General features: G+C 43.4%; 2 protein-coding genes across 5 annotated transcripts in view; one reads left to right on the forward strand and one right to left on the reverse strand.

Moving 5' to 3' along the window:
* Positions 1-722: 722 nt before the first annotated feature.
* Positions 723-11,726, forward strand: lgals8a (galectin 8a). Its single transcript, XM_035774412.2, has 9 exons — positions 723-890; positions 1,484-1,572; positions 1,727-1,937; positions 6,659-6,778; positions 7,016-7,069; positions 7,291-7,317; positions 7,812-7,900; positions 9,360-9,525; positions 10,044-11,726. Exons 1-9 carry the CDS (start codon positions 852-854, stop codon positions 10,191-10,193), a joined length of 945 nt encoding a protein of 314 aa, XP_035630305.1. The 5' UTR covers positions 723-851; the 3' UTR covers positions 10,194-11,726.
* A 4,499-nt stretch (positions 11,727-16,225) lies between these two features.
* The window catches only part of LOC118386566 (palmitoyltransferase ZDHHC14-like), a 60,109-nt gene continuing 49,026 nt past the window's right edge, over positions 16,226-27,308 (reverse strand). For 3 of the 4 annotated variants that reach the window (XM_052523365.1, XM_052523362.1, XM_052523364.1), the window contains 5 exons: positions 23,772-23,820; positions 22,206-22,308; positions 21,690-21,799; positions 18,399-18,501; positions 16,226-17,724 (listed from right to left, as the gene is read on the reverse strand). In XM_052523365.1, the coding sequence (XP_052379325.1) occupies positions 17,302-17,724; positions 18,399-18,501; positions 21,690-21,799; positions 22,206-22,308; positions 23,772-23,820 (788 nt within the window). In that variant the 3' untranslated portion in view covers positions 16,226-17,301. The remainder of the gene's footprint in view (positions 17,725-18,398; positions 18,502-21,689; positions 21,800-22,205; positions 22,309-23,771; positions 23,821-27,308) is intronic. The other variant, XM_052523363.1, reaches the window with a different exon arrangement.

Genomic DNA, 27,308 nt, shown 5'->3' on the forward strand with positions numbered 1-27,308 from the left:
AGTACTTTTATCCATCACTGTACTGTGCATTTAAAACGCTTAGTATTTTTTTCTGGCTGACACGGAGTAATTTTCTATTAAGGTCTACTTTTACTCAAGTATGACGAGTACTTTATCCACCGCTGGCGTTTCATAAAGTGACAAAATGAGTGGCAAGGAACACTGGCATATCACCAAATTTGAGCCAGAAATTGAGCAGTATAAGCAAGCTACTAACAGTTCATTTTATTTTAAACAAATCGTACACTGGATGGGTTGGGTGAAAACTCCCAAGAAAGCTGAGCGCTTCCATTTGTCCGAAGTCCGCCTGTTTTGATTTTGGATGGCCAGATTGCTAGCAAGAATGGCACATTTCCAGGTGCGTAATCGTAAGTGGCTAATTTCAGTTTAATTATGCTTATTAATAAGGTCTTGTTTTGATTGCTTTAATGTCAATGCTAATATGTCTCAAATTCACTAACTAACGATGTATTTGAGACGTGGTCATTGTTCAAACGTATTTGTTTTCAATAAACATTGGAAGAAGATACAGTTTACATGTCAATCTTAGCCAACCTCATGTTTTGCCCCATGCTTTTGCGCGCGTCGTATTTGTTGCTAAACAACCAAACATGGACCAAGCCCCCTTCCCCCCCCAAAAAAGTAGCAAGAAAGAAAATGTAATAAAGCGCAATCTGAAAACCTTGCCTCGACCCCAGCTGCCACAGGGAAGGCGGGGCTTTGAATGCCATTGGCTGAAAGCCGTTTATTTTTACATCCTATGAGGAAGTAACCGGACGTTTAATGAAAAGCTCGGGACGTTGGCAATCTTCTTGGGCCCATTTGAACGCTTTCTGCTGAACCACTCAACTATGTCGATCATGAACCCGAAACAAACTGTTCTGAATCCGGTGAGATGCTTTGAAAATATATATATTTTTTAATTGTGATTCATACTTGCACTTGCTCATACATCAACTAAAGCGAGATTAATATTGAATTCAGCTCGGTCAGTTAGCTAGTTATCAGCTAACGTCAGTTATACAAGCGATGTCTCGTCATTTATCAGGTTGATATGAAGCTGGAAAACATGGTTTGATGACGTTTGGTACACGAACAGTCCCACAAGTACTGAACCTTTCTGAAGTGTCTATGTAGGTCAGGCGCGTGCGTGCAATGTTTTTGACCGCAGGAAATAGTTCATGGATCTCATGCCGCGTTCATGACAACTGGGAAATAAGCTCAGTGTTTCTCACTTGGAAAGTGTCCGTTTCAACCAGTAGGAAGCTCTATGCAAGCACATTTTAACTCAGAGGTTCAAGAGTTTCCATGTTGTCTTGAATGCTGCATCAGGTCATACTTTCACTTTAGTTTTTGTAGAATATGTCTATTATGAGTGTTTCAGTTTAACATAAATTCTCATTTCATGCATTCAAACAACAACCTAGTCTTGCTATCTTGCTATAGTTTTGCTATCAATAAACACATTCTATTCTGCTCACAGACCATTCCCTTTGCTGGGACAATCCTGGGAGGTTTACAGCCGGGGGAGATGGTGCTCATTCAAGGCACTGTTCCCAGTGATTGTGAGAGGTATGGGGTTGATTATGGATACACTACACACACATCTCAAGAATGACATCACATTACCGTCACGTGTCTCTAGACATGCAGTCATATGAAAGAACATTTTATGGAAGTTGATGAAGTCGCTTATAGCAAATTACAGCTGTGTGCGCGTGTCCAGGTTTCAGGTGGACTTCACCTGTGGGAACAGCACAAAGCCCAGAGCGGACATAGCCTTCCATTTCAACCCTCGCTTTAAGAGATCTCCCTGCATCGTGTGCAACACACTGGAGAGGGAGACCTGGGGAAAGGAGGAGATCCTGTATAAGAACGCTTTCACACTGGGGTCAACGTTTGAGATGATCGTCCTGGTGCAGAAAGACGAGTTTAAGGTCAGGATAACTAGTGATCAGATTAGATGCCTTTAAACCCATACTCGTAAATTGTCTCATAGTAGCGGTGCTGATCTAGGATCTGTTTTGCGTATTACTAATCACAGTTAATAAGGTTAAATGGACTATGGGGATCTTTTCCTAGATCAGCACTCCTACTCTGAGATGCTTGATACATACAGCCCCAGATTCCCCTAATCTATAATAGCCTTTGCCCTGGATCAATGTTCAGGTCCATAATTATTCATAACAATATTGTTAATTGAAAAGACTGGCTCATGGTTCTGTGGGAATAGGTGTAGGTGCTTTTTGGCCTGTTTGAGAGTTTTCAACATGCAACATACTTTTCATGTAGAGAAAGGGGTGCTCTTGAAATAAACGTTTTCCTCATGATCACTTCCTTTCCCTGTATCAGGCATAAGCCTGTGGACACATCCCAAATGGCACCCTATTCCCTATTTAGTGAACTACTTTTGACAAGCGCTCATAGGGCCCTGATCAAAACTAGTTCACTACATAGGGAACAGGGTGACATTTGGGACATGCCCTGTGACTCAAAGATTCACTTTCATTTCCTTGTTTTTTGTGTCACTGTTCAGTCCGGTGGTTGTATATTAAGCATGGGGGAAGATGCTAAATCAGTTTTGCCTGCAAGACGTGTTAATAATTCAGTATAATATATTTTTCACTTCCCTTAGTGGTTGAGGTTGGCTTCAGAAGGTTTCTTATGTTCTTATGGCTAAGGTAAAAGCCAAATACAGTGCATTCGGAAAGTATTCAGAACCCTACCCTTTTTCCACATCTTGTTATATTATAGCCTTATTCTAAAAATGTATTAAATATATGTCTTCATCAATCTACACACAATGCCCCATAATGACAAAGCAAAAACAGGTTTTTAGAAATGTTTGCAAATTTAAAAAACAAAAACAGAAAGCCTTATTTACAGTGGGGAGAACAAGTATTTGATACACTGCTGATTTTGCAGGTTTTCCAACTTACAAAGCTTGTAGAGGTCTGTAATTTTTATCATAGGTACACTTCAACTGTGAGAGACTGAATCTAAAACAAAAATCCAATTATGACTTTTAAGTAATTAATTTGCATTTTATTGCATGACATAAGTATTTGATACATCAGAAAAGCAGAACTTAATATTTGGTACAGAAACCTTTGTTTGAAATTACAGAGCTCATATGTTTCCTGTAGTTCTTGACCAGGTTTGCACAGACTGCAGCAGGGATTTTGGCCCACTCCTCCATACAGACCTTCTCCAGATCCTTCAGGTTTCAGGGCTGTCGCTGGGCAATACAGACTTTCAGCTCCCTCCAAAGATTTTCTATTGGGTTCAGGTCTGGAGACTGGCTAGGCCACTCCAGGACCTTGAGATGCTTCTTACGGAGCCACTCCTTAGTTGCACTGGCTGTGTGTTTCGGGTCGTTGTCATGCTGGAAGACCCAGCCACGACCCATCTTCAATGCTCTTACTGAGGGAAGGAGGTTGTTGGCCAAGATCACGCGATACATGGCCCCATCCATCCTCCCCTCAATACGGTGCAGTCGTCCTGTCCCCTTTTCAGAAAAGCATCCCCAAAGAATGATGTTTCCTACTCCATGCTTCACGGTTGGGATGGTGTTCTTGGGGTTGTACTCATCCTTCTTCTTCCTCCAAACACTACGAGTGGAGTTTAGACCAAAAAGCTGTATTTTTGTCTCATCAGACCACATGACCTTCTCCCATTCCTCCTCTGGATCATCCAGGTGGTCATTGGCAAACTTCAGACAGGCCTGGACATGCACTGGCTTGAGCAGGGGGACCTTGCGTGCGCTGCAGGATTTTAATCCATGACTGTATAGTGTGTTACTGATGGTTTTCTTTGAGACTGTGGTCCCAGCTCTCTTCAGGTCATTGACCAGGTCCTGTCATGTAGTTCTGGGCTGATCCCTCACCTTCCTCATGATTATTGATGCCCCACGAGGTGAGATCTTGCATGGAGCCCCAGACCGAGGGTGATTGATCGTCATCTTGAACTTCTTCCATTTTCTAATAATTGCGCCAACAGTTGTTGCCTTCTCACCAAGCTGCTTGCCTATTGTCCTGTAGCCCATCCCCGCCTTGTGCAGGTCTACAATTTTATCCCTGATGTCCTTACACAGCTCTCTGGTCTTGGCCATTGTGGAGAGGTTGGAGTCTGTTTGATTGAGTGTGTGGACAGGTGTCTTTTAGACAGGTAACGAGTTCAAACAGGTGCAGTTAATACAGGTAATGAGTGGCGAACAGGAGAGATTCTTAAAGAAAAACTAACAGGTCTGTGAGAGCCGGAATTCTTACTGGTTGGTAGGTGATCAAATACTTATGTCATGCAATAAAATGCAAATTAATTACTTAAAAATCATACAATGTGATTTTCTGGATTTTTGTTTGAGATTCCGTCTCTCACCGTTGAAGTGTACCTATGATAAAAATCACAGACCTCTACATGCTTTGTAAGTAGGAAAGACTGCAGATTTAGCAGGTTATCAAATACTTGTTCTCCCCACTGTACATAAGTATTCAGACCCTTTGCTATGAGACTCGAAATTGAGCTCAGGTGCATCCTGTTTCCATTGATCATCCTTGAGATGCTTCTACAACTTGATTGGTGTCCACCTGTGATAAATTACATTTTTGGACATGTTTTGGAAAGGCACACACCTGTCTATATAAGGTCCCACAGTTGACAGTGCATGTCAGAGCAAAAACCAAGCCATGAAGTTGATGGAATTGTCCTTAGAGCTCCGAGACAGGATTGTTTCGATGCACAGTTCTGGGGAAGGGTACCAAAAAATACATGCAGCATTGAAGGTCCCCAAGAAGACGGTGGCCTCCATTATTCCTAAATGGATGAAGTTTGAACCACCAAGACTCTTCCTAGAGCTGGCCGCCCGGCCAAACTGAGCAATTGGGGGAGAAGGGCCTTGGTCAGGAAGGTGACCAAGTACCCGATGGTCACTTTGACAGCGCTCCAGAGGTCCTCTGTGGAGATGGGAAAACCTTCCAGAAGGTCAACCATCTCTGCAGCACTCCATCAATCAGGCCTTCCTTTGGCCAGACGGAAGCCACTCCTCAGTAAAAGGCACATGACAGCCCGCTTGGAGTTTACCTTAAAGGCACCTAAAGGACTCAGACCATGATTCTCTGGTCTGATGAAACCAAGATTGAACTTTTTGGCCTGAATATCTGGAGGAAACCTGGCACCATCCCTAAGGTGAAGCATAGTGGTGGCAGCATCATGCTGTGGGGATGTTTGTCAGCGGCAGGGACTGGGAGACTAGTCGGGATCGAGTGAAAGATGAACAAAGCAAAGTACAGAGAGATCCTTGATGAAAACCTGCTCCAGAGCGCTCAGGACCTCAGACTGGGGCGAAGGTTTTCCTTCCACCGGGACAATGTCTGGCTGTGTGCTTAGGGTCAACGCAGGAGTGGCTTTGGGACAAGTCTCTGAATGTCCTTGCGGTGCCCAGCCAGAGCCCGGACTTGAACCCGATCAAACATCTCTGGATAGATGTTTTGCAATGGAAAACTAAAACAAGTGTTTCTCATTGGACAAGGTCTTGTAGTCCTTGTCCCTCCCTTTAACAGTCAGCTTTCTTCCATTTGCCTAGTGAATATGACCCTGGCAAGCTAACTAGCCATCCTGCTGCTCCTATTAGGAATAAGCTTGTTACTTGGTAACCAAGATTTAACATGTTGCTTATGTTAGAGCAGAGAGACTATGGAAGCCTTTAGAGCATGTGTCAAACTCATTACACGGAGGACCGACTGTCTGCGGGTTTTCGCTCCTCCCTTGTACTTGATTGATGAGTTATGATCACTAATTATACTGAACAAAAATATAAACGCAACATGCAACAATTTCTAAGATTTTGGATGGATTTCACATGACTGGGCAGGGGCGCAGCCATGGATGGGGCTGGGAGAGCATAGGCCCACCCACTAGGGAGCCAGGCCCAGCCAATCAAAATGAGTTTTTCCCCACAAAATGGCTTTATTACAGACAAATACTCCTCAGAAACCCCTCGTCCATAAGACGATCCCACAGGTGCAGAAGCCAGATGTGGAAGTCCTGGGCTGACGTGGTTACTCGTGGTCTGTGGTTGTGAGGCCAGTTAGACGTACTGCCAAATGACATTGGAGGCGGCATATGGTAGAGAAATTAACATTAAATTCCCTGGCAGCAGCTCTGTTGGACACTTTGTGTAGTCAGCATGCCAATTGCATGGTCCCTCAACTTGAGACGTTGTGTGACAGAACTGCACGTTTTAGAGCTGCCTTTTATTGTCCGCAGCACAAGGTGCACCTGTGTATTGATCATGCTGGTTAATCAGTTTCTTGATATGCCACACCTGTCAGGTGGATGGATTATCTTGGCAAAGGAGAACTGCTCACTCACATGGATGTAAACACATTTGTGCACACGATTTGAGAGAGAGACGCTTTTTGTGAGTTTGGAAAATGTCTGGGATCTTTTATTTCAGCTCATGAAACATGGGGCCAACACTTTCAATGTTTTATATTTTTGTTTAGTATAGTGAATAACTCATCACCTGGTTGTCTAGGTCTTAATTGAAAGGAAAAAAACAAAAACCCACAGGCACTAGACCCTCCATGGAATGAGTTTGACACCTCTGCTTTAGAGGATTCTCCCATTGTTTGTCTCACTGTTATCTACCTCTCTCTAGGTGGCAGTGAACGGTGCTCATGTACTGCAGTATAACCACAGACTGGACCTGGATAAGGTGGACACACTGGCCATTTCTGGAAAGGTCAAGGTTCAGGCCATCGGTTTCTTCCCCGGCTCTGTAAGTAATTCATCCTCACTTCATTATTATATGTCAGATGGTATGAAACATTTCATATTATCTAGCTATAGCCTAACTGGCTTTATGATTTCAACGCCTCCAGCCATATGTTATGCACCTCAAGTTGAATTCTACACAAGACTTCTATGTCCTTGCCGGAGATTTTAAGTTCTGAACAACAGTTTGACCTGTTGTGAACCATGGGTGTAAAAACGTTTTTGTCACTTCAAATTGTAGAACTCCGGTCCACCTCCACCTGGTGTTGTGAACAACAGAGACCCACAAGCCAATGTAAGGAAGTTGCTTTATCAACATGAAATAAAAGGAAATCTACTGTTGCTAAGACTGCTAACGCGGTTGTGGTGCTTTTAGAGGGGAGCTTTTTTGACTCCAAGCGATGGGATTGTTTAACACACTGCATGGACTCTTTATGCCAACATGTATAACATTAAATTCATGTCAAGTATGCTTTGCCTCTAATGAGAGCAAAACATTTACTTTCTTTCTGACAGGAAGTGCTTTCAATGTCAGATGACTTGGTAAGTTGTTATTACATAATATATTATATGATTGTAATATGAAGCAGCTGTGCTGCCGACGTAATACATCACACATTTGATTAGAACAACATTTGTCAACTCATTTTTTACATTTCAAATCAAATTCAGCCCACTGGTGCCACAACAACTGTGCCTTTGGAAGTTGTCTTATTGCATCACCTATTCCAGACATGGACAAATATCCCAATAGCATTACAGCAGGCTCTGAGGGACTGTGATGTACATGTCATTTTCCACAGCGTCACGGTCATCCGAGTCTGGAAGATTGGGTGCCATGTACTGTACTACCTAGAGCCTTATATTTGCAATACAACGCTCTGCTACTACCTAAGGTTCATCACATGTTACTCTGTACCAAGTCTGTTTTGTGATGCACCATTTTGAATACTTTACTCGTCTGACATGAACTGTGCTATTTATTTGTGTGACCTGCTGACAGAATTAATTTGTGATTGTTGTTGTTGTTGTTGCAGAGTCTGCCCTTCAGGGGCAAACTGACCAAGGGGTTGAGTGTAGGACACACCATCACAATCAAAGGACAGACCAGCCTGTACCCACACAGGTATGTCTGTAGCAGGCTAGGCCACATGAAAGGATTGTCCAAATATAAAGTATAATTCACTCTGTTCAAATTCCACACCATTTATTATTATTATTGTTCTCATTTACAATTGCGACCTGGCCAAGATAAAGCAAAGCAGTTCGACACATACAACGACACAGAGTTACACATGGAGTAAAACAAACATACAGTCAATAATACAGTAGAAACAAGTCTATATACGATGTGAGCAAATGAGGTGAGATAAGGGAGGTAAAGGCAAAAAAAGGCCATGGTGGCAAAGTAAATACAATATAGCAAGTCAAACACTGGAATGGTAGATTTGCAATGGAAGAATGTGCAAAGTAGAAATAAAAATAATGGGGTGCAAAGGAGCAAAATAAATAAATAAATAAAATACAGTAGGGAAAGAGGTAGTTGTTTAGGCTAAATTATAGGTGGGCTATGTACAGGTGCAGTAATCTGTGAGCTGCTCTGACAGTTGGTGCTTAAAGCTAGTGAGGGAGATAAGTGTTTCCAGTTTCAGAGATTTTTGTAGTTCGTTCCAGTCATTGGCAGCAGAGAACTCGAAGGAGAGGCAGCCAAAGAAATAATTGGTTTTGGGGGTGACTAGAGACCTGGTGACCTGTTGGAGCGTGTGCTACAGGTGGGAGATGCTATGGTGACCAGCGAGCTGAGATAAGGGGGGACTTTACCTAGCAGGGTCTTGTAGATGACATGGAGCCAGTGGGTTTGGCGACGAGTATGAAGCGAGGGCCAGCCAACGAGAGCGTACAGGTCGCAATGGTGGGTAGTATATGGGGCTTTGGTGACAAAACTGATTGCACTGTGATAGACTGCATCCAATTTGTTGAGTAGGGTATTGGAGGCTATTTTGTAAATGACATCGCCAAAGTCGAGGATTGGTAGGATGGTCAGTTTTACAAGGGTATGTTTGGCAGCATGAGTGAAGGATGCTTTGTTGCGAAATAGGAATCCAATTCTAGATTTAACTTTGGATTGGAGATGTTTGATATGGGCCTGGAAGGAGAGTTTACAGTCTAACCAGACACCTAAGTATTTCTAGTTGTCCACGTATTCTAAGTCAGAGCCGTCCAGAGTAGTGATGCTGGACAGGCGGGCAGGTGCAGGTAGCGATCGGCTGAAGAGCATGCATTTAGTTTTACTTGTATTTAAGAGCAATTGGAGGCCACGGAAGGAGAGTTGTATGGCATTGAAGCTTGCCTGGAGGGTCGTTAACACAGTGTCCAAAGAAGGTATACAGGTATACAGAATGGTGTCGTCTGCGTAGAGGTGGATCAGAGACTCACCAGCAGCAAGAGCGACATCATTGATGTAATACAGAGAAGAGATTCTTTATCCACAAATTCTCTGAAATGTAGCAACTGTTCAATGAACGTTGATGAAATGCAGCGTTTTGTCATTCGCTGCTAAATGTACTTTTGTATTTAACTTGTAGCTTCTTGGTGAACCTGAGAGTCGGTAACACGGAGGACATAGCGCTCCACCTGAACCCCCGTATGAAGGCCGCCGTGTTCATCCGTAACTCCTACCTGTCCGAGTGCTGGGGCCCCGAGGAGAACACCCTGCCCAGCTTCCCCTTCTCCCCTGGGGAGTACTTTGAGGTAACCCTTCCCCACGCTCTCCCTCTGTACTCCACTGGAGTGTATTCATTATCAAAATGTTAGGCAACAGAAAACATTTTGCGGGTTTCTTATTGGTGAAGTTCAGGTAGTCCCTCTCTGTTTGTTTCTGTTTTCTTCTGTTTGGTGTCTAGTGAAAACGACCCTGGATACACTTGGAATGTCTGGGGAAACGCCAGTACCACTTTAGGGTTTCTTGGCCTTGAAGTTGTCATCTTTCATATCAATAGTCTTAAGACAGAGAATTTTGGTCTGAAACAGTTTTATTGTCTGCCTGGAATCATTTTTGAATGACAGTATCTGCATTAATTCACAGCAAGGCCCAACAATGGAAAGATACAGCATTATACTGAATCATTCTGAATCCCATTGTTTTTTTTGTCAGATAGCATGACTTTCATTCCATTATGTAGGAGTGATGCTGCCTGATGCAAGACCATGTCTGAATACTACATCTGATTCTACCCCTCATACCCTCGCCCGTTTGTTGCTCGTTCTAGATGATCATCCTGTGTGAGGCCCACCAGTTCAAGGTAGCGGTGAACGGGGTCCACCAACTGGACTATAAGCACCGTGTCCAGGACCTGAGCCGCATTACTGAGCTGGAGATCCTGGGAGACCTGCAGCTGCTGGATATCAAGCTGTGGTGACCCCTGACCTCCAAGATCTGTTTTATGTCCCAATTGTCTCTCCTTCCTCCCAAAGTGTGCTTTTGTTCACATTCCTTCACTGATTTGAAAGGAAATGACCGTCATGAGAAATATGGTGGTTAACTTCCTCTAGTTAGCCTATGCCTTCATCAATCCTCATGCTTTTAAGGCTATATTATTGGGACACACTGCTAACCTCCAAGATCTGACCCCAGTCACCCTTAAAAGGACCTCCAACTCTGGCTACGTCACAATTCACAACCCTTTTCCAGAAATGTAGTCGCAGTAGCAGACCTTTCCCACTCCCCGTCATGGATTTAAAAGGATTGGTGCAAGCATTGGCTGGAGGAAGTATCCACCATTTGTAAAAGCCATGCAAGAAAGTGTACAAGTGTGCATTTTGGGAGAAGCATGGAGAATGGGCCATAGCCAACCTCAGCCAGGGACTCAATATAGCTTCGCTGAAAAGCATCTTCCACTGCATGTCCTCTACCCATTTTATCCTTGATATTCCTCCTATGTGCATGGTCTGGTTTTAATTTGGGACTCTCAGTACATTAATGGACTACAAATCAAGTGTCTGACAACATATCAATTAATTTTGGGGCAGGTTGAATGTAATTGGCAAATGATCTGTGGAAGCAGGTATGGGTAACGTGACAAACGGGTAGGTATACAGAAACACCTTTTCATTCATTTGAGGCAACGGGGGCAGGGTGATCAGGTGGCTATTGTGATAGTATCACTATGATTCGTTTTGTAATAATCATTTTCGGCCTAACGCATCAGAATAGCAATACTTTAATTTATTAACGCTTGTTATTTAAGCGTGTGGTTTAGCCGTTTTAACTTTTTCATCCCTGGCATGTGAAAGCGTTCCTATTAGAAGGTTATCTAATTTACTAGACTCTACGGCTAAATATTTTATGCCACGGGCATAAAATATGGATGAAAGCTTATCTAATTTAATATATAGCTCTAAACTGTTGCACTGCTACCACTTCTCCAATCTAAAAATGGCATAATGTGACATGTTATACAATATACCATGTAGTACAAGAGTGAGCTTGTATGGTTTTGAATGACGTTCTTGTTTACCCTTTTGCCTAGTTAAATAAAATAAAAATACCCTTGGTAACTGAGCAAAAAGGTGTATTTTATGTTTACGATATACTGGGAACTGTGGCTAAACTGACAATGGCTTATATAGCAACTTAACCACTATGTATCATATATAAGCAATATCTGCGCAAATATACAATTTATCAGGGAGCCTCTTTAACAAAAAGTTGAGTAGTCATCAACTTTCCTATGCAAGTTTCCACACAGATATTCGTGAGCTATCATTTTAAAGGTGGATTTTGTGCATATGCTACCTGTGTGTTGAGTATTTTCTGTCCCCAAAACTGAAGTTTTTTTATATTTTAATATCAACCAAGAACAACTGTAAGCAAAAGCCTACAAGCTTTACCATAGGAAATTACTGATGTATAAAGTTGTGTGACCATAATAAACTAACAAATTAAAGTCGCACTCCAGTCTCCTTTTTACTTCACTTAACAATAGGCACATCTCAAAAGGTCTAGGTGTAGGGGTGTGTGTGTGTGTGTGGTACCACAGAATGAGTCATAAACAGAGAAATGGTTACAATTTATTCCATAGGGGATTTTAATAAACACTTCAAATGAGGGCTTTATACCAGTGGTATAAAGTACTTAAGTAAAAATATTTAAAGTATTACTTAAGTAGTTTTTTGTGGTATTTGTACTTGTTTATATTTTTGACAAATTTTACTTCACTACATTCCTAAAGAAAATGTACCTTTTACTCCATACATTTTCCCTGACACCCAAAAGTATTCGTTACATTTTGAATTTGAAGCAGGAAAGGAAAATGGTACAATTCACGCACTTATCAAGAGAACATCCCTGGTCATCCTTACTGCCTCTGATCTGGCAAACTCACTAAACACACATGCTTTGTTTGTAAATGATGTCTGAGTGTTAGAGTGTGCCGTTAGCTATCAAAAATATATATTTTTTTAAATGGTGCCGTCTGGTTTCCTTAACCTCCTAAAGCTAGGGGGCACTATTTTCATTTTTGGAAAAATAACGTGCCGCTAGCAATCAATAAATAGAAAATGGTGCCGTCTGGTTTCCTTAATATAAGGGTTTGTAAATGATTTATACTTTTACTTTTGATACTTAAGTATATTTTAGCAATTACATTTACTTTCGATATGTAAGTACATTTAAAACAAAATACTTTTAGACTTTTACTCAAGTAGTATTTTACTGTGTGACTTTCACTTTTACTTGAGTCATAACTTTACTCAAGTATGACAGTTGGTTTTTTTTCCCACCATTGAAATGTACATGGTTATCAAAACATCACGTCAGGATAAGCCTGCACGAAACACAGACCTTATTTAAAGTGTTTCTAAAATTCCCGATGGGAAAAATGAATTGTGGAAAATTGATTGGAACCATTTCCCTGTTTGACCGCTCGGCTATATGGGTATTATGACATCTCCACTGTTGGGCTGTACTGTTCCTACAAGCCAGGAGCGAGGTTGATGATATTAGAGGGCACCTTCAGACCTACTCATTGAATGACTTACTCAATGAAGTGTATAAAAAAAAAAAACTTTTTAAAATGTTATTACCCTTGTGTGTGTACATTCCTATATTTATAGGTGGGATATTCTTTTGCAGTGAGTCTTTAATCCAGCACTACTACTGCCCTTGTGAAAGATATACACTCCTGTCTGACAGCTACAGTCTCCAGAAAACCAGTAAAGGTGAGGGTGTTACTTGATGATGTGTCCAAATCCATTGTTCGAGTAGATCAGGCAAAGCTCTAGCAACATCTGTCTGACATTGAACTGTGTCCAAGGTTTACTAGCCTGGCTCAGTAGCTACACCACCAGAAAGAAGGCAGAGAGTGATGGCAAATGGCACATTTAGGCCTTGGTCAGAGGTCACCTCTGGTGTGCCACAAGGCTGTGTGGTTTCACCACATCTGTTTCTCCTCCACATATCCACCCGAAAAGTTGTCTTCAGTGACACTCTGGATACTGGGTATGCGGACAATGTAGGGTTGTCCCGAGGCATACCATTAACCAGCATCCAAGAGGACACTTCCATGGGCTTTGGAGGCAAAGCAGCTGGAAGAGTGGGCCCCATCCAACTACATGCTCCTGAACGGATAAAAAGTCTGTGGAAATTCTGCTATGTTTTTCAACAGACCCTCCACAACCTGCACCTCTAATCCAAGGAGGACAGGAAGTACCAGCGGTAACAATGACCAAGTATCTTGGTTTTTATCTGGACTCTAACCTCAGTGGTGACACATGTGGCGCAGTCAAGGCCTCAAAACGCCTGCACTTTTTGACTGTCCTTGTCAGAAATGGCCGACCCAATGAATATCTGGTCACAGTATACACTACACTGGTCAGGCCTTCTCTGGAATACAGTGGAGTGCTGTTAGTTGGATGCAGTAAAAAGCAGCCGGCCCAAATAGACAGGGTGCAGAGGGCCTTGAGGTTCATCTCCAGAGGTTGAGCAGTGCAACCACAGCTCCCGTCACTGCAGAGCAGGCGACAACAGGCTGCAGTGCACACTTACTTTAAAACTGCACCATTTTCTCTACTCCCCAATGGAAATGTTGTATACTTATTTTTGTTTATCCTCGATGATTCTTAATCAAGTGGATCATTTTGTATGTGTACCTTGTTTTAAATTATCAAATAAATTAAACTCCAAAATAACATGTGTAGAATAGCAGGAAATGTACTTTAAAACTAAAAACTCTGGTGGTCTCCCAACCAAGTCTCGCTTACGTCCCCAAAAAGGCTAGGGCTGGTCCTGAACTGGCCTGCAAGCATTCAGTCGTACACTTGTGAGAGAGCATGATACATAGTCATACACTTGGTAGCATGGTACAGAAGAAGCTGTTGGAATGGCATTGTCTACTCCAAATCAGTTTTGGTCAACAGATTACAGTTGAAAAATGCCAGTAACTTTCCCTAAATGCCCAGGTTTTCCTGAAATCCTGGTTGGAGGTGTCCGGATGTCCTGCATATTCCTCCTGATTCTGGGAATCATCCGACTGTGACGTCTGGAAAACCTGGGAATTTTGTCAACAGTTGTACCAGATTTAGCTAGCAGCTAATTTCCGTCTGCAAAGGGTATTCACTGAAAAGGGTATTGGGTATTGTGTTGCATTTCTGCCAAGTGACTGCGCACCTGCTGAAGGACATGCACACTCTTGACCACCCACTGAATGACCCGTTCCCTCCAAAAAGTGGTAAATGTACCACCAGGCTCCGGAGAAACAGCCACGAACTGTCCTGTATAACTGTCCTATATAACTGCCGTCTGATCAGACTGTGAAACACCACTCTACCCACTGCTATCAGACTGTGAAACACCACTCTACCCACTGCTATCAGACTGTGAAACACCACTCTCTCTACCCACTGCTATCAGATTGTGAAACACCACTCTACCCACTGCTATCAGACTGTGAAACACCACTCTACCCACTGCTATCAGACTGTGAAACACCACTCTACCCACTGCTATCAGACTGTATAATAACTCTAGCTCTTAAACGGCCTTTCCTTAAAATTCTCTTTTTAACAATCACACTTTAACATTTCAAATTCCATCATGAAAAATGTCCTTTAATGTTTCAAGTGTCCCGTATTCTATTCATGTCACGTGTTATGTATTTTAAATGAGTGTTTTGCAATTCTTAGTAATGTCAATTCTGCATTTTATCTGTGAGCAAGAATACATGGAAACTTAATATATCCTTCATTGATCGTGCGTTGTGTATTCTCTTTGACGACAGACTGAGTGCCAGTCTGTTTGTGCTATCATGCCAACTCCTTAGCACTGTTTGTCTTGACAACGAGCAATGGCAAGAGCACCAACAGATTTGGGACCAAGCTACAGTACTTTCAGTACAGATGATAAATCTGAGGGCAAGTGAATCGCAGTCCTCAGTGTATCCACTAGAGAGCAGTATACAGCCTCTATCAGCCCTAAAAATAGCATTCGCATCATTATCTCATGAACCATCCAGCCAGCAGCTGATCCCTCACACCATGTAGACCTAGCAGTACCTACACAATGTAAATAAGATATCAGTCACTGCCGTCAGCTGACTCAGGGCCGGCTCCAGGCATTAGTGATATAAGCGGTCGCTTGGGGCCCCCGGCCGCTAGGGGAATCGCAGGAAATGACTTTAAAACTGCAAAAATATTTCTCCACACCATGGCAACATGAGTAGAATTGCAGGAAATTAGCTGTAAAACAGCAAATATTTTCTCTCCTATGGCAAAATGTGTAGAACTGCAGAACAACTGCACCATTTTCTCTACTCCCCAATGGAAATATTGTATACTTATTTTTGTTTATCCTCGATGATTCTTAATCAAGTGCATCATTTTGTATGTGTACCTTGTTTTAAAAGATCAAATAAATGAAACTCCAAAAGAACATGGCAAAATGTGTAGAATTGCAGGAAATGTACTTTTAAAACTAAAAACTCTGGTGGTCTCCCAACCAAATCTCGCTTAGGTCCCCAAAAAGGCTAGGGCTGGTCCTGAACTGGCCTGCAAGCATTCAGTCATAGACTTGTGAGAGAGCATGATACATAGTCATACACTTGGTAGCATGGTACAGAAGAAGCTGTTGGAATGGCATTGTCTACTCCAAATCAGTTTTGGTCAACAGATTACAGTTGCAAAAATGCCAGTAACTTTCCCTAAATGCCCAGGTTTTCCTGAAATCCTGGTTGGAGGTATCCGGATGTCCTGCATATTCCTCCTGATTCTGGGAATCATCCGACTGTGACGTCTGGAAAACCTGGGAATTTTGTCAACAGTTGTACCAGATTTAGCTAGCAGCTAATTTCCGTCTGCAAAGGGTATTCACTGAAAAGGGTATTGGGTATTGTGTTGCCCTTCTGTCAAATGACTGCGCACCTGCTGGTTGAATAAATAAGAATCCACCCTTGTACATAAAAAAATGTGAATTTATTAATTATCCACAGGTATTAATGTATAAAGCTGGAAGTCAATGACAATTTCTTGGCACAGTAATCATATTACATATTATCTACATCCCAAATGGCAACCTATTCCCTATATAGTGCGCTACTTTTGCCAGAGCCCTATAGGCCCTGGTCAAAAGTAGTGCACTAAATAGAGTGTGACATTTGGGATGCAGTCATGATGTTTTGGCATCACATTTGAACAAAAGAAAAATTAAATGCGACTGGCGTCACACAGACACCAGGACTGACTAATGAACACCACCGATTACCACGTACAGTGTTGACACAATCTCAAACCGGAAGTGACATCATCTGTGGCCAGGGCTAACACTGATTGGCTGTGTCCATTACTACTGTATAAAAGAGTGTCACCACTCAGGACACACAACACACATGGAAACCTATAAACAAGTCCTGTATTTAGTCCTGATTCATGTCTTTCCAGCTAATCAACAGTCCTGAAGAACCAGGGAAGTATCACGCAGTGTGTGTCCTCGGATGTCAGCAAAACAAAATGGCAACTGCCTTGGTAGGTTTTAGCTGAGAGAGAAGAGAGATTCAGGTGATTTCCTCTACATGTCATTGGAGAATAAAGCACAAGTCATGAACATTTGGCAGAAGGCTGAACCTGTATCCAGGCCTGGTAGACACCTGGTAGAGCACCAGCTATACTACTGTGAAGAGGAAGTGGGAGTCAGAAGTGTGACTTTGGTCCTGGTCAGGTGCAGTGGAGACTGAGGGTCTGTCTGTCTGTTTGGCACTACAATAGCTTAACTCAACAGGTGGATGCAAATCTGGGTGGGATGGAGGGAGGGCTCAGGTGGAATGTTAGGGGAAATATGGCTTTGGTCCTGAGTGTGGAGGGAAGGAGAGATAGAGGGGAGAGGCTACGTCCCAAATGGCAACCTATTCCCTATATAGTGCACTACTTTCTGCCAGAGTTCATGGGCTCTGATCAAAAGTAGTGCATTACATATGGAATAGTGTGATGTCTGGGTAGTGGTTCCAAAGAGCCAGGGGGAAATGGCAGTGGGGCCCAGTCTCAGACAGAGCTGAGTTTAACCAGGCCCCTGACAGAGTCCTCATGCAGAGAGTCCTGGCTGGCTGGGTCGTAGAGCTGGGCCGGGTGGATGTGTCCACCGTGGGTCATGTGGGCAGCGCAGGGCAAAGTCAGAGGCATAGGGCCAGAGGGCGAGGGAGTCTCCTCAGGGCTGGCAAAGTGGTGGTGGTGGCAGTGGGTGTCTGGGTCCCTCAGAGTCAACATGTCCCCTGCACAGCTCAGCCCGGGCATGGAGGGCAGGGAGGGCTGGCTGGGGGCCAGGGAGGCACAGGGGACCACCAAGGAACTCTTCCCAGGGAAAGGGGGTCCCCCTCCACCAATCATGACGGAGTTGCTGTGGAGCAGGGGGGTGGCGGCAGCCTGCAAAACGAATTTGGTGCTCTGAATGCAGTGCTCTTGGTCACACTGAGGAGACAGGGAATGTGAAATGGAGAGATAGATGAAGATAAGAGAGATAATCTTCATCTTGTTAATCTAACAGCACTGTGCAATTTACAGTGGCTATTCCAGTGAAAGACTACCATGCTATTGTTTGAGGAGAGTGCACAGTGATTAACTTGAAAATGTATTAATAAACCAATTAGGGACGTTTGGGCAGTCTTGATACAAAATTTGGAACAGAAATAAAATGGTTAATTGGATCAGTCGAAAACTTGCACATACACTGCTAGTGGCCGAAATCGAAATTGCGCCTGACTAGAATAATACATTATGGCCTTTCTCTTGCATTTCAAAGATGGAACATTTTTTTTTAACAAAAAACCAAATCGTTATCTTTTACCAGATCTAATGTGGTATATTCTTCTAAATGAATTTAACATTTCCACAAACTTCAACGTGTTTCCTTTCAAATGGTATCAATAATATGCATATCCTTGCTTCCGGTCCAGAACCTCAGGCAGTTAGATTTGGGTTTGTCATTTTAGGCGAAAATTGAAAAAAAGGGTCCGATCACATCCAGCGAAAAATGTACTTGAAAGCGTTTCTCAGCAGATTTAAATAGTGAAGTGCCAACTCAGTCCTGTCAAACACTAAACATCTATTTACAGAATGCATAAAGAACCACACACACAACCTACCATGTGAGTGTGAAGCTGGGTGGAGGCGTACATGCTGCTTCCGTTGGAGTGTGACACAGGCTGGGGTGTGTCTGACTGGATGAAGCCTCTTCTGTCAATAAGACTAGGAAGAGAAGACAGGGGACATGAGCAGAGGTCTGTGTGTGTGTGTGTGTGTGTGTGTGTGTGTGTGTGTGTGTGTGTGTGTGTGTGTGTGTGTGTGTGTGTGTGTGTGTGTGTGTGTGTGTGTGTGTGTGTGTGTGTGTGTGTGTGTGTGTGTGTGTGTGTGTGTGTGTGTGTGTGTGTCGGCAAGAGCATGTGTGAGTTTGTTTGGGTGCGTGTGTGGGAAGCCTCCAGGCCCCATCCCTACATGCATACTCACACACAGACACACAGAGCAGACTGCAGCCACCTGTTTCCAGATGGAGAACAATCCCTAACTCATTCCCTTGAGGTAACGGCAAACGTGTTAAGGATGTGTGAAATTCCCAGTGGATCCAACCCAATATACAGGTAAATGACAAAATAAAATAAACACCAGCATGAAGTATCTTAATAGGGCATTGGGCCACCACGAGCCAGAACAGATTCAATGCACCTTGGCACAGATTCTACAAGTGTCTGGTACTCTATTGAAGGGATGCGACACCCTTCTTCCATGAGAAATGTAATCATTTGGTGTTTTGTTGATGGTGGTGGAAAACACTGTCTCAGACGCCACCCCAGAATCTCCCACAAGTTTTTAATTTAGTTGAGATCTGGTGACAGATGGCCATGACATTTGGTTTACGTCGTTTTCATCCTAGTCAAACCATTCAGTGGCACTCGTGCCCTGTGGATGAGGGCATTGTCATCCTATAGGGGCATAGCCATGGTATCCAAAACAATGGCTTGCCTAGCATTATGGCTTGACCCTAAGCATGATGGGATGTTAATTGATTGATTCACTCAGGAATCACACCTGTGTGAAAGCACCTGCATTCAGTAAACTTTGTATCCCTCATTTACTCAAGCGCTTCCATTGTTTTGGCAGTTACCTATACCTACCTACCGAACAAACCTTATAAATAACTCAACTACTATTACACATCCCATTGCGCAACTCTTCTCAAGTCAGTTGTAAAGCCATTCATGTAATAGAACTTACTAACGAATCAATGATAAATGTTGCTCCACCAGATGTTTGACAAACTAACCTGCTTTTGTATCTGAGGGTAGTATCATAATATGTATGGAGTCAAATTAGTGCCAAAAATAACATTGACACTAAATTTACACTAATATTACTCCATAAATGTACTGGCCGAACGACATTATCTCCTCTCGCCAGACCATTTACGCTAAACATCATAACCAACGATGTGCTGTGAGGGCGCTAACAACGGAGGTGTTCCAAATGGCACCCTGTTTCCTATATAGCGCACTACATAGGGAATAGGTTGCCATTAGGGCGGCGAGACAATGTGCTGAGCTCATCCTCAATAGCGTGTAAGACAAAGCTAGTTCAAGTTCCCTCGAAAGACGGCAGAAACAGAGTGTACAGTCATTATTCCTGCGTGCGCTGATGGATATCGTGATTGAGAGTGCTGCTTATTAAAAAACAGTGGGAGGCTGTGTGATTCTCATAAGTGGAGCTCCTTCTGTCGGTGCTGACTAACGCAGAACGGGAGAGGAGAGGGGGGGGGGGATTGAGAGCGGAATCTAAGATCCCTTATAGCTACAGTCGTGACTGGTGAGGATCCTTAGTGCAGGGTGTGTGCTCATTAGTGCAGGTGGTGGGACCAAGTTGCTATTATTAGAGTCACAAGCAAGTCTCAAGTCACAAGTCGAGTCCCAGGTAGAACGGGTCAAGACTTGAATCAAGTCCAAGTTGTGCGTTCCAAGAGCAAGTCGAGTCAAGTTCTTCAAGTCAAGTCTCAAGTCAAGGAAAAAAAAAATCTATACATGAAACGACTTGTTCAACTACAAATCTTTGTCTGTTTATTGAGGCTACCATTCTTTTCATTATTTTGTCTACAACACATTTTGATTAGCCTATGTAATTGTAAAATAGGGACTTTGGTTATCCAATCGTGAAAGAGTCCTATCATACAAAATATACAAGTAGATTTACCAAATATACACGGACAACAGCCAAAAAGAAATAGCCTCTGTATCAGGCTGAAAGGAAAACTCCACCCAAAAATGATATTTTGGTATTTGTTTCATTAGTCGATTGTTGACACAGTCCCAAAATGTTTTGCATGTCAGCAATCACATTTTCAAGATATGTAACATTCAAAATACACAAATCATCCCCGTATGATGCATTTTCCAAATCGAATTGAGAAACCAAATCGAGTCTGTCTATAACAGGAGCTCAAACAGGCAATATACGCATACAATTACCCAATTGGAAATTCCAACCAATCAGCTGGCTCTACAATGTAAAAGACCCTTTCCACATCCATTGTTACATTGGTACATTTGTCTTAATCAGACTTAATGATTATTACTGACATTTAAACACCATGCATCCATGGAACAATAATGTTCTCTTATGGAGCGCAGACCACGTAGCCCATTTCTATGTGCACTGAGGCACGTGCGCTCCTATTACGCACAACACAAATGACTGAGACATAGGACACAGACACACGGAACTTACGCCATAACTTTCAAGCTATTTTTACATGACAAAAGACCAGTAAGCCTATGCTAGGAATGGTTGCCCCATTGCTGGTGAGCTTGCACGGTAAGCGGTTAATAATTACCAAACAATTTTTGGAGTTGCATATTTATTTATTATGGCAATCCTCTCTCCCTACAATTTGATGTTTGCGCTGCACCCGATCCTATAGCTGTACAGTAAATAGGCAATCCGTTTGCTGGCTCACAGTTTGCTGGTCGAATCAGAGGGCAGAGTGCGTTTTACTAGCCAAGGGTCGATGCTGCGGCTACTGTCTCTGACTGCATGTAAAGTAATCCACGTAGACTCTGTGCCAAAAAATGAGTGACAAAACATTACAAAACCTGGCTAGATCATTTAAAGTCATCAGTCTCAAATCAAAGTAGAGTCTTGAGGTTTCAAGTCCAAGTCAAGTGTCAAGTCATTTTATTCTCTAGAAAGTCGAGTTTCAAGTCATCAATTTTGTGACTCGAGTCCACAACTCTTGTGCACACCATGGCAAAAACATTTTGCAATGGAAAATAAAAGGCTGAGTTCTCATTTGATACGTTTCAGCAAGTACCCTCCTGTTTCAAAACATTTTCTCCCAACTGAACGCAAACCCAGCCTTGCTGTTAGCTTAGCCCTGGCAGAGAGTAACTCACCTGGGTGGAAGAGGACCACAGAGGGCAGCACAACAGTTGGTCAGGATGTTCCCGTAGCTGTAGGGATTGTAGTTGTCCTTCGCCCGTTTGTTCGACCACGAGCCTTTAATCTGGAGAGGGAACATGACCAATCAGTGCAAAGGAAGGAGAACACTGCAGCTACCTCGCTCTCCAACCAAGGTTAATGAATTGAGGAGAAAACTCAAGTGAAGAGACATTTTCAAACTCTTGGGAGGACAGTGGAACTTGACCAATCAAACCAGAGGAGACAGTTCAGAAGGATTAGGGAGGATTCTGGAATGTTCAATGTACCAAAACCTCAGCCGCGTAAGTGAAAAAAATCATGCCAGCGACTCCTTACATGGAAGCCCAAGCATGAAATGACCCTTAATGTGAGACAGAATTGTTATCAGCAGTCAAAGTCTGATAGAGAAAGAGGGAGAAGAGATGTGGTGTGTGTGTGTTTTTTTGTTTGTGTGTACGTACATCCGTGTGCTTGTTTTTGTTCGTACTCACATCCTCATTGGTGGTCTGATTGGAGCTGATCAGGTAGGTGTGGAAGCCCGACAGACCCACAATGGACCACACCGAGAAGAAACACACCAGCACCTCCAGCACAGTGAGACAAAACAGTCAAGGAAGAGAGACCGCCATCACCATAACAACCCGTGTGTTGTCATGGCAACACAAAACGCATGCATGCCCAGTCAAAGCTCTTCTCTGTCCTAGCACCTTAATGGTTGAGCAAGCTTCCACCTGAAACTAGGACAGCAGAGTCCCTGTCCATCTTATAAAAACATCTGAAACACTACCTCTTCAAAGAGTATTTTAAATAATCCCACAGTGCCCCCCCTCAGACCCCCTCCTCACACCTCTCCCCAAAATAAATAAATAAAATAATTTTGTGAACTAACACTCACACTTTTTCCCCTTTACTAGCTCTGACTTTTCTGATAGTTACTTTGAGAAAAAAAATGTAATTACTATGACTGTGATATGTGGTTGTCCCACCTAGCTATCGTAAGCTGAATGCACTAACTGTAAGTCGCTTTGGGTAAGAGCTAAATGAATCAAATGTATATGTTAAATGCATGCATCAATCAATTAGACCAAGTTGAGATGAACGGCATCTAAATGTGGGTGAGAGATGGAGGGCGCTCTTGCACTTGACCTTGCTAATGCACAGAGTTGGGCATAGTTGCACGGACTACCAGAACATTGTGTTGGGGCCATTGATTTCATATGGTACGGCTACATGAAATAACTGCTATGTCCTCTATAATGTTCTGAATGACTCCAGGCAAAGTGGATACATACCAGCCAATCGACTAACATGCACAGTCAATGCATACAAACACATCTAAAGCAACGCACGTGCCACACACAAGGCAAATCAATGACTCTCCCTCTCATTTATTTAGTGTATTTCAGCCATCTGATTGTGTGCGTGCCAGATATGTTGCCTTTCTGCAGGCTGACTGGGGGCCTGTGTGTGTGTGTGTGTGTGTGTGTGTGTGTGTGTGTGTGTGTGTGTGTGTGTGTGTGTGTGTGTGTGTGTGTGTGTGTGTGTGTGTGTGTGTGTGTGTGTGTGTGTGTGTGTGTGTGTGTGTGTGTGTGTGTGAGATCAAGGCCCAAATGATGCGTGACAGGTGCATGATTCTCAGAAAAGCAGCGGGGTGGTTGGATGGGGACTAATGGAAACAGAGGCAGTGCATCTGGCTGCGGCTGCTCCCTAATGGAAATGAAATGCCGGCATCGAGCACTCCCTTCAAATGAAACCAAATCCTGCACTACAATTTACAGTGCAGAATTTACCCCCTGAAAAATGGTGTTTATCGCTTCTGAGTGTGTGTTAGTGTGTGTGTGTGAAAGTGAGTGTGTGTGACTGATAACCTTTAGATGACTCCCACAGTTGGAAAGAGGGAGATAAGGGCAGTGTTATCTGCCATTCAGAGATCATGCTAATGATGTTCTCTGCTATCTCCTTCCAATTAAAGGGCGAGTATATAAACAGAAATACAGATGTCCAACATCTAAATGTGCGCACGCACACATACACACTCTCCCCCAGTAAAAAGATATCTGGCAGGGCTGTCTTTGAGTGCGCTGAGGAAGCCTGTCCGGTTGGATCCTGCGGAGAGCAGAGAGAGCAGAGAAACGACGGGGGTTTGTTACATAAGGAGGGGAACATCCAAAGGTCCACGGAGCACCATGATGATGAGCTAGTCAGTACATACACAGCATTACTTCCCACAGAATTACAGCTTCTCAGTCCTGGTGACGGAATATCACAGCAGCCACAGTAGGACAAGAAGCTGTATGCTCCGAAGGAGATTATTCTGCCTCCGACTCAAACGCCTGTCAATGTCTGTATTTCTCATGTCTGGGAAAACATGTCTACGTACAGTTGAAGTCGGAAGTTTACATACACCTCAGACAAATACATTTAAACTTTGTTTTCTCACAATTCCTGACATTTAATCCTAGTATAAATTCTCTGTCTTCGGTCAGTTACGGTCACCACTTTAGGGTCACCACGTGAAATGTCATAATAATAGTAGAGAGAATATTTTTATTTTACCTTTATTTTACTAGGCAAGTCAGTTAAGAACAAATTCTTATTTTCAATGACGGCCCCTGTTCAGGGGCAGAACGACAGATTTGTACCTTGTCAGCTCAGGGATTCAAACTTGCAACCTTTCGGTTACTAGTCCAACGCTCTAACCACTAGGCTACCCTGCCGCCCCCAGAATGATTTATTTCAGCTTTTATTTCTTTCATCACATTCCCAGTGGGTCAGAAGTTTACATACACACAATTAGTATTTGGTAGCATTGCCTTTAAATTGTTTAACTTGGGTCAAACGTTTCATGTAGCCTTCCACAAGCTTCCCACTAAGTTGGGTGAATTTTGGCCATTCCTCCTGACAGAGCTGGTGTAACTGAGTCAGGTTGGTAGGCCTCCTTGTGTAATGGATGTGAAACGCTAGCTTAGTTAGCGGTGGTGCACGCTAAATAGTGTTTCAATCGGTGACGTCACTTGCTCTGAGACCTTGAAGTAGTAGTTCCCCTTGCTCTGCAAGGGCCGCGGCTTTTGTGGAGCGATGGGTAACGATGCTTCGTGGGTGACTGTTGTTGATGTGTGCAGAGGGTCCCTGGTTCGCGCCCGGGTATGGGCGAGGGGACGGTCTAAAGTTATACTGTTACACTTGCTCGCACACACTTTTTCAGTTCTGCCCACAAATTTTCTATAGGATTGAGGTCAGGGCTTCGTGATGGCAACTCCAATACCTTGACTTTGTTGTCCTTAAGCCATTTGCCACAAGTGGAAGTATGCTTGGGGTCATTGTCCATTTGGAAGACCCATTTGCGACCAAGCTTTAACTTCCTGACTGATGTCTTGAGATGTTGCTTCAATATATCCACATAATTTTCCATTCCTCATGATGCCATCTATTTTGTGAAGTGCACCAGTCCCTCCTGCAGCAAAGCACCCCCACAACATGATGCTGCCACCCCCACAACATGATGCTGCCACCCCCGTGCTTCACGGTTGGGATGGTGTTCTTTGGCTTGCAAGCCTCCCCCTTTTCCCTCCATACATAACTATGGTCATTATGACCAAACAGCTCTATTTTTGTTTAATCAGACCATAGGACATTTCTCCAAAAAGTATGATCTTTGTCCCCATGGGTTTTTTAAGGCGGTTTTGGAGCAGTGGCTTCTTCCTTGCCTTTCAGGTTATGTCGATATAGGACTCGTTTTACTGTGGATAGAGATACTTTTGTACCTGTTTCCTCCAGCATCTTCACAAGGTCCTTTACTGCTGTGCTGGGCTTGATTTGCACTTTTCGCATCAAAGTACATTTATCTCTAGGAGACAGAATGCGTCTCCTTCCTGAGCGGTATGTTTATACTTGAGTACTATTATTTGTACAGATGAACATGGTACCTTCAGGCATTTGGAAATTGCGCCCAAGGATGAACCAGACTTGAGGTCTGCCAATTACTTGTGTAATGCACAAAGTAGACGTCCGAACCGACTTGCCAAAACTATAGTTTGTTAACAATACATTTTTGGAGTGGTTAAAAAACAAGTTTTAACGACTCCAACCTAAGTGCATGTAAACTTCCGACTTCAAATGTAACTGATGCTAGTCACACTGACCGTACGAAAATAGGTTAAGCCAGGCCTAAATGTGTAGGCTCAATAAGCTAAAATCGGTCAAGGATTTTCAACCAGGAACTCTAGTCTTGATCAAAACACATCTACTGTGGTTCAGCAGGGAATGTGTGCATCTCAAATGGCACCCTATCCTGTAGTGCACTACTTTAACCAGGGCCCATTTGGAACGCAGACATTTGACTGACAGCTAATGGTTCAGAAGGAGTTCCCCAAACTAGCCTACCCACAGGAACACTAAAAATAAGAACTAACCAACATCAATACCCACAACCTGTAAAACTGACGCTGTTAGCCACAGTAATCAATGGGCCGAATGCTGATGACTGATACAGATTAAACCTGAATCCACTCGTTATCGCCGGTAGAAAAGCCATAATCACCCAGAAAAGCCATCGTGGGATTTGTGGAAATGGCTAAGAAAGAAACAGGTAAGTCAAGCCGGGACATGTGTTCGTTGCCTCTCTCTCTCTGCACAGTGAGTGGTGGTCCCCAGACTGGGGTTGCACTGTGCAAACCTCTGGGGCCGTATGTATAAAACTCAGTGTATCTCAGAGGTGGAGTGCTGATTTAGGATCAGTTTATCCTTTTAGATGAGATTACATGGGGGGGGGGGACCTGATCCTAGTTCAGCACTGTTACTCTGAGAGGCTTGATACATACGACCCCTGGCCTGCTTCTGCTCTGCCTGTTGATCTGTGTGTACAGTAAACACCACTCCCTCTCTCCCTCATAGAGAGAGAGAGACCAGCCGTGTCAGCAGCTTTCCTGACAGCCAGCCTCCACTGGCGCTGGGAAGCAGGGAGAGAGGGAGGGTAGTATTCTGAAGAAGGGTAGAGGTAGAGGGGCGGAGGGGAAGTGGGAGGTGGTGCTGATCGAGATGAAATGCCCTAGGAGGTAGTGCTGCTCAGGGCTAGCGGCCTTTTGTTTATGGGTGTAACGGATTTCCTCCTCTTCGTCTGAGGAGGAGTAAGGATCGGACCAAAGCGCAGCGTGGTAAGTGTTCATGATGATTTTTAATTCAAACTCAGAACACTAAACAGAAAATAACAACGTGAATTTACAAAACCAAAACAGTACCGTGTGGCCAAAACACTCACACGGAAACAAACACCCACAAACCAAAAGTGAAACCCAGGCTACCTAAGTATGATTCTCAATCAGAGACAACTAACGACACCTGCCTCTGATTGAGAACCATACCAGGCCGAACACAAAAACCAACATAGAAAAACAAACATAGACTGCCCACCCCAACTCACACCCTGACCATACTAAAACAAAGAATCAAATAACAGAACTATGGTCAGAATGTGACAATGGGTGGATACTGCTGATGGTGAAATACACCTGAAAACTTGGTTGTGGGTAACCGTCTGCTCAACCGCTGTGTATGGGGTAAGGATAATTAGAGTTACAATTAGAGAAGGCTAGGGG

The sequence above is a fragment of the Oncorhynchus keta genome, chromosome 8 (assembly GCF_023373465.1).
Source record: "Oncorhynchus keta strain PuntledgeMale-10-30-2019 chromosome 8, Oket_V2, whole genome shotgun sequence".
Classification (NCBI taxonomy): domain Eukaryota; kingdom Metazoa; phylum Chordata; class Actinopteri; order Salmoniformes; family Salmonidae; genus Oncorhynchus; species Oncorhynchus keta.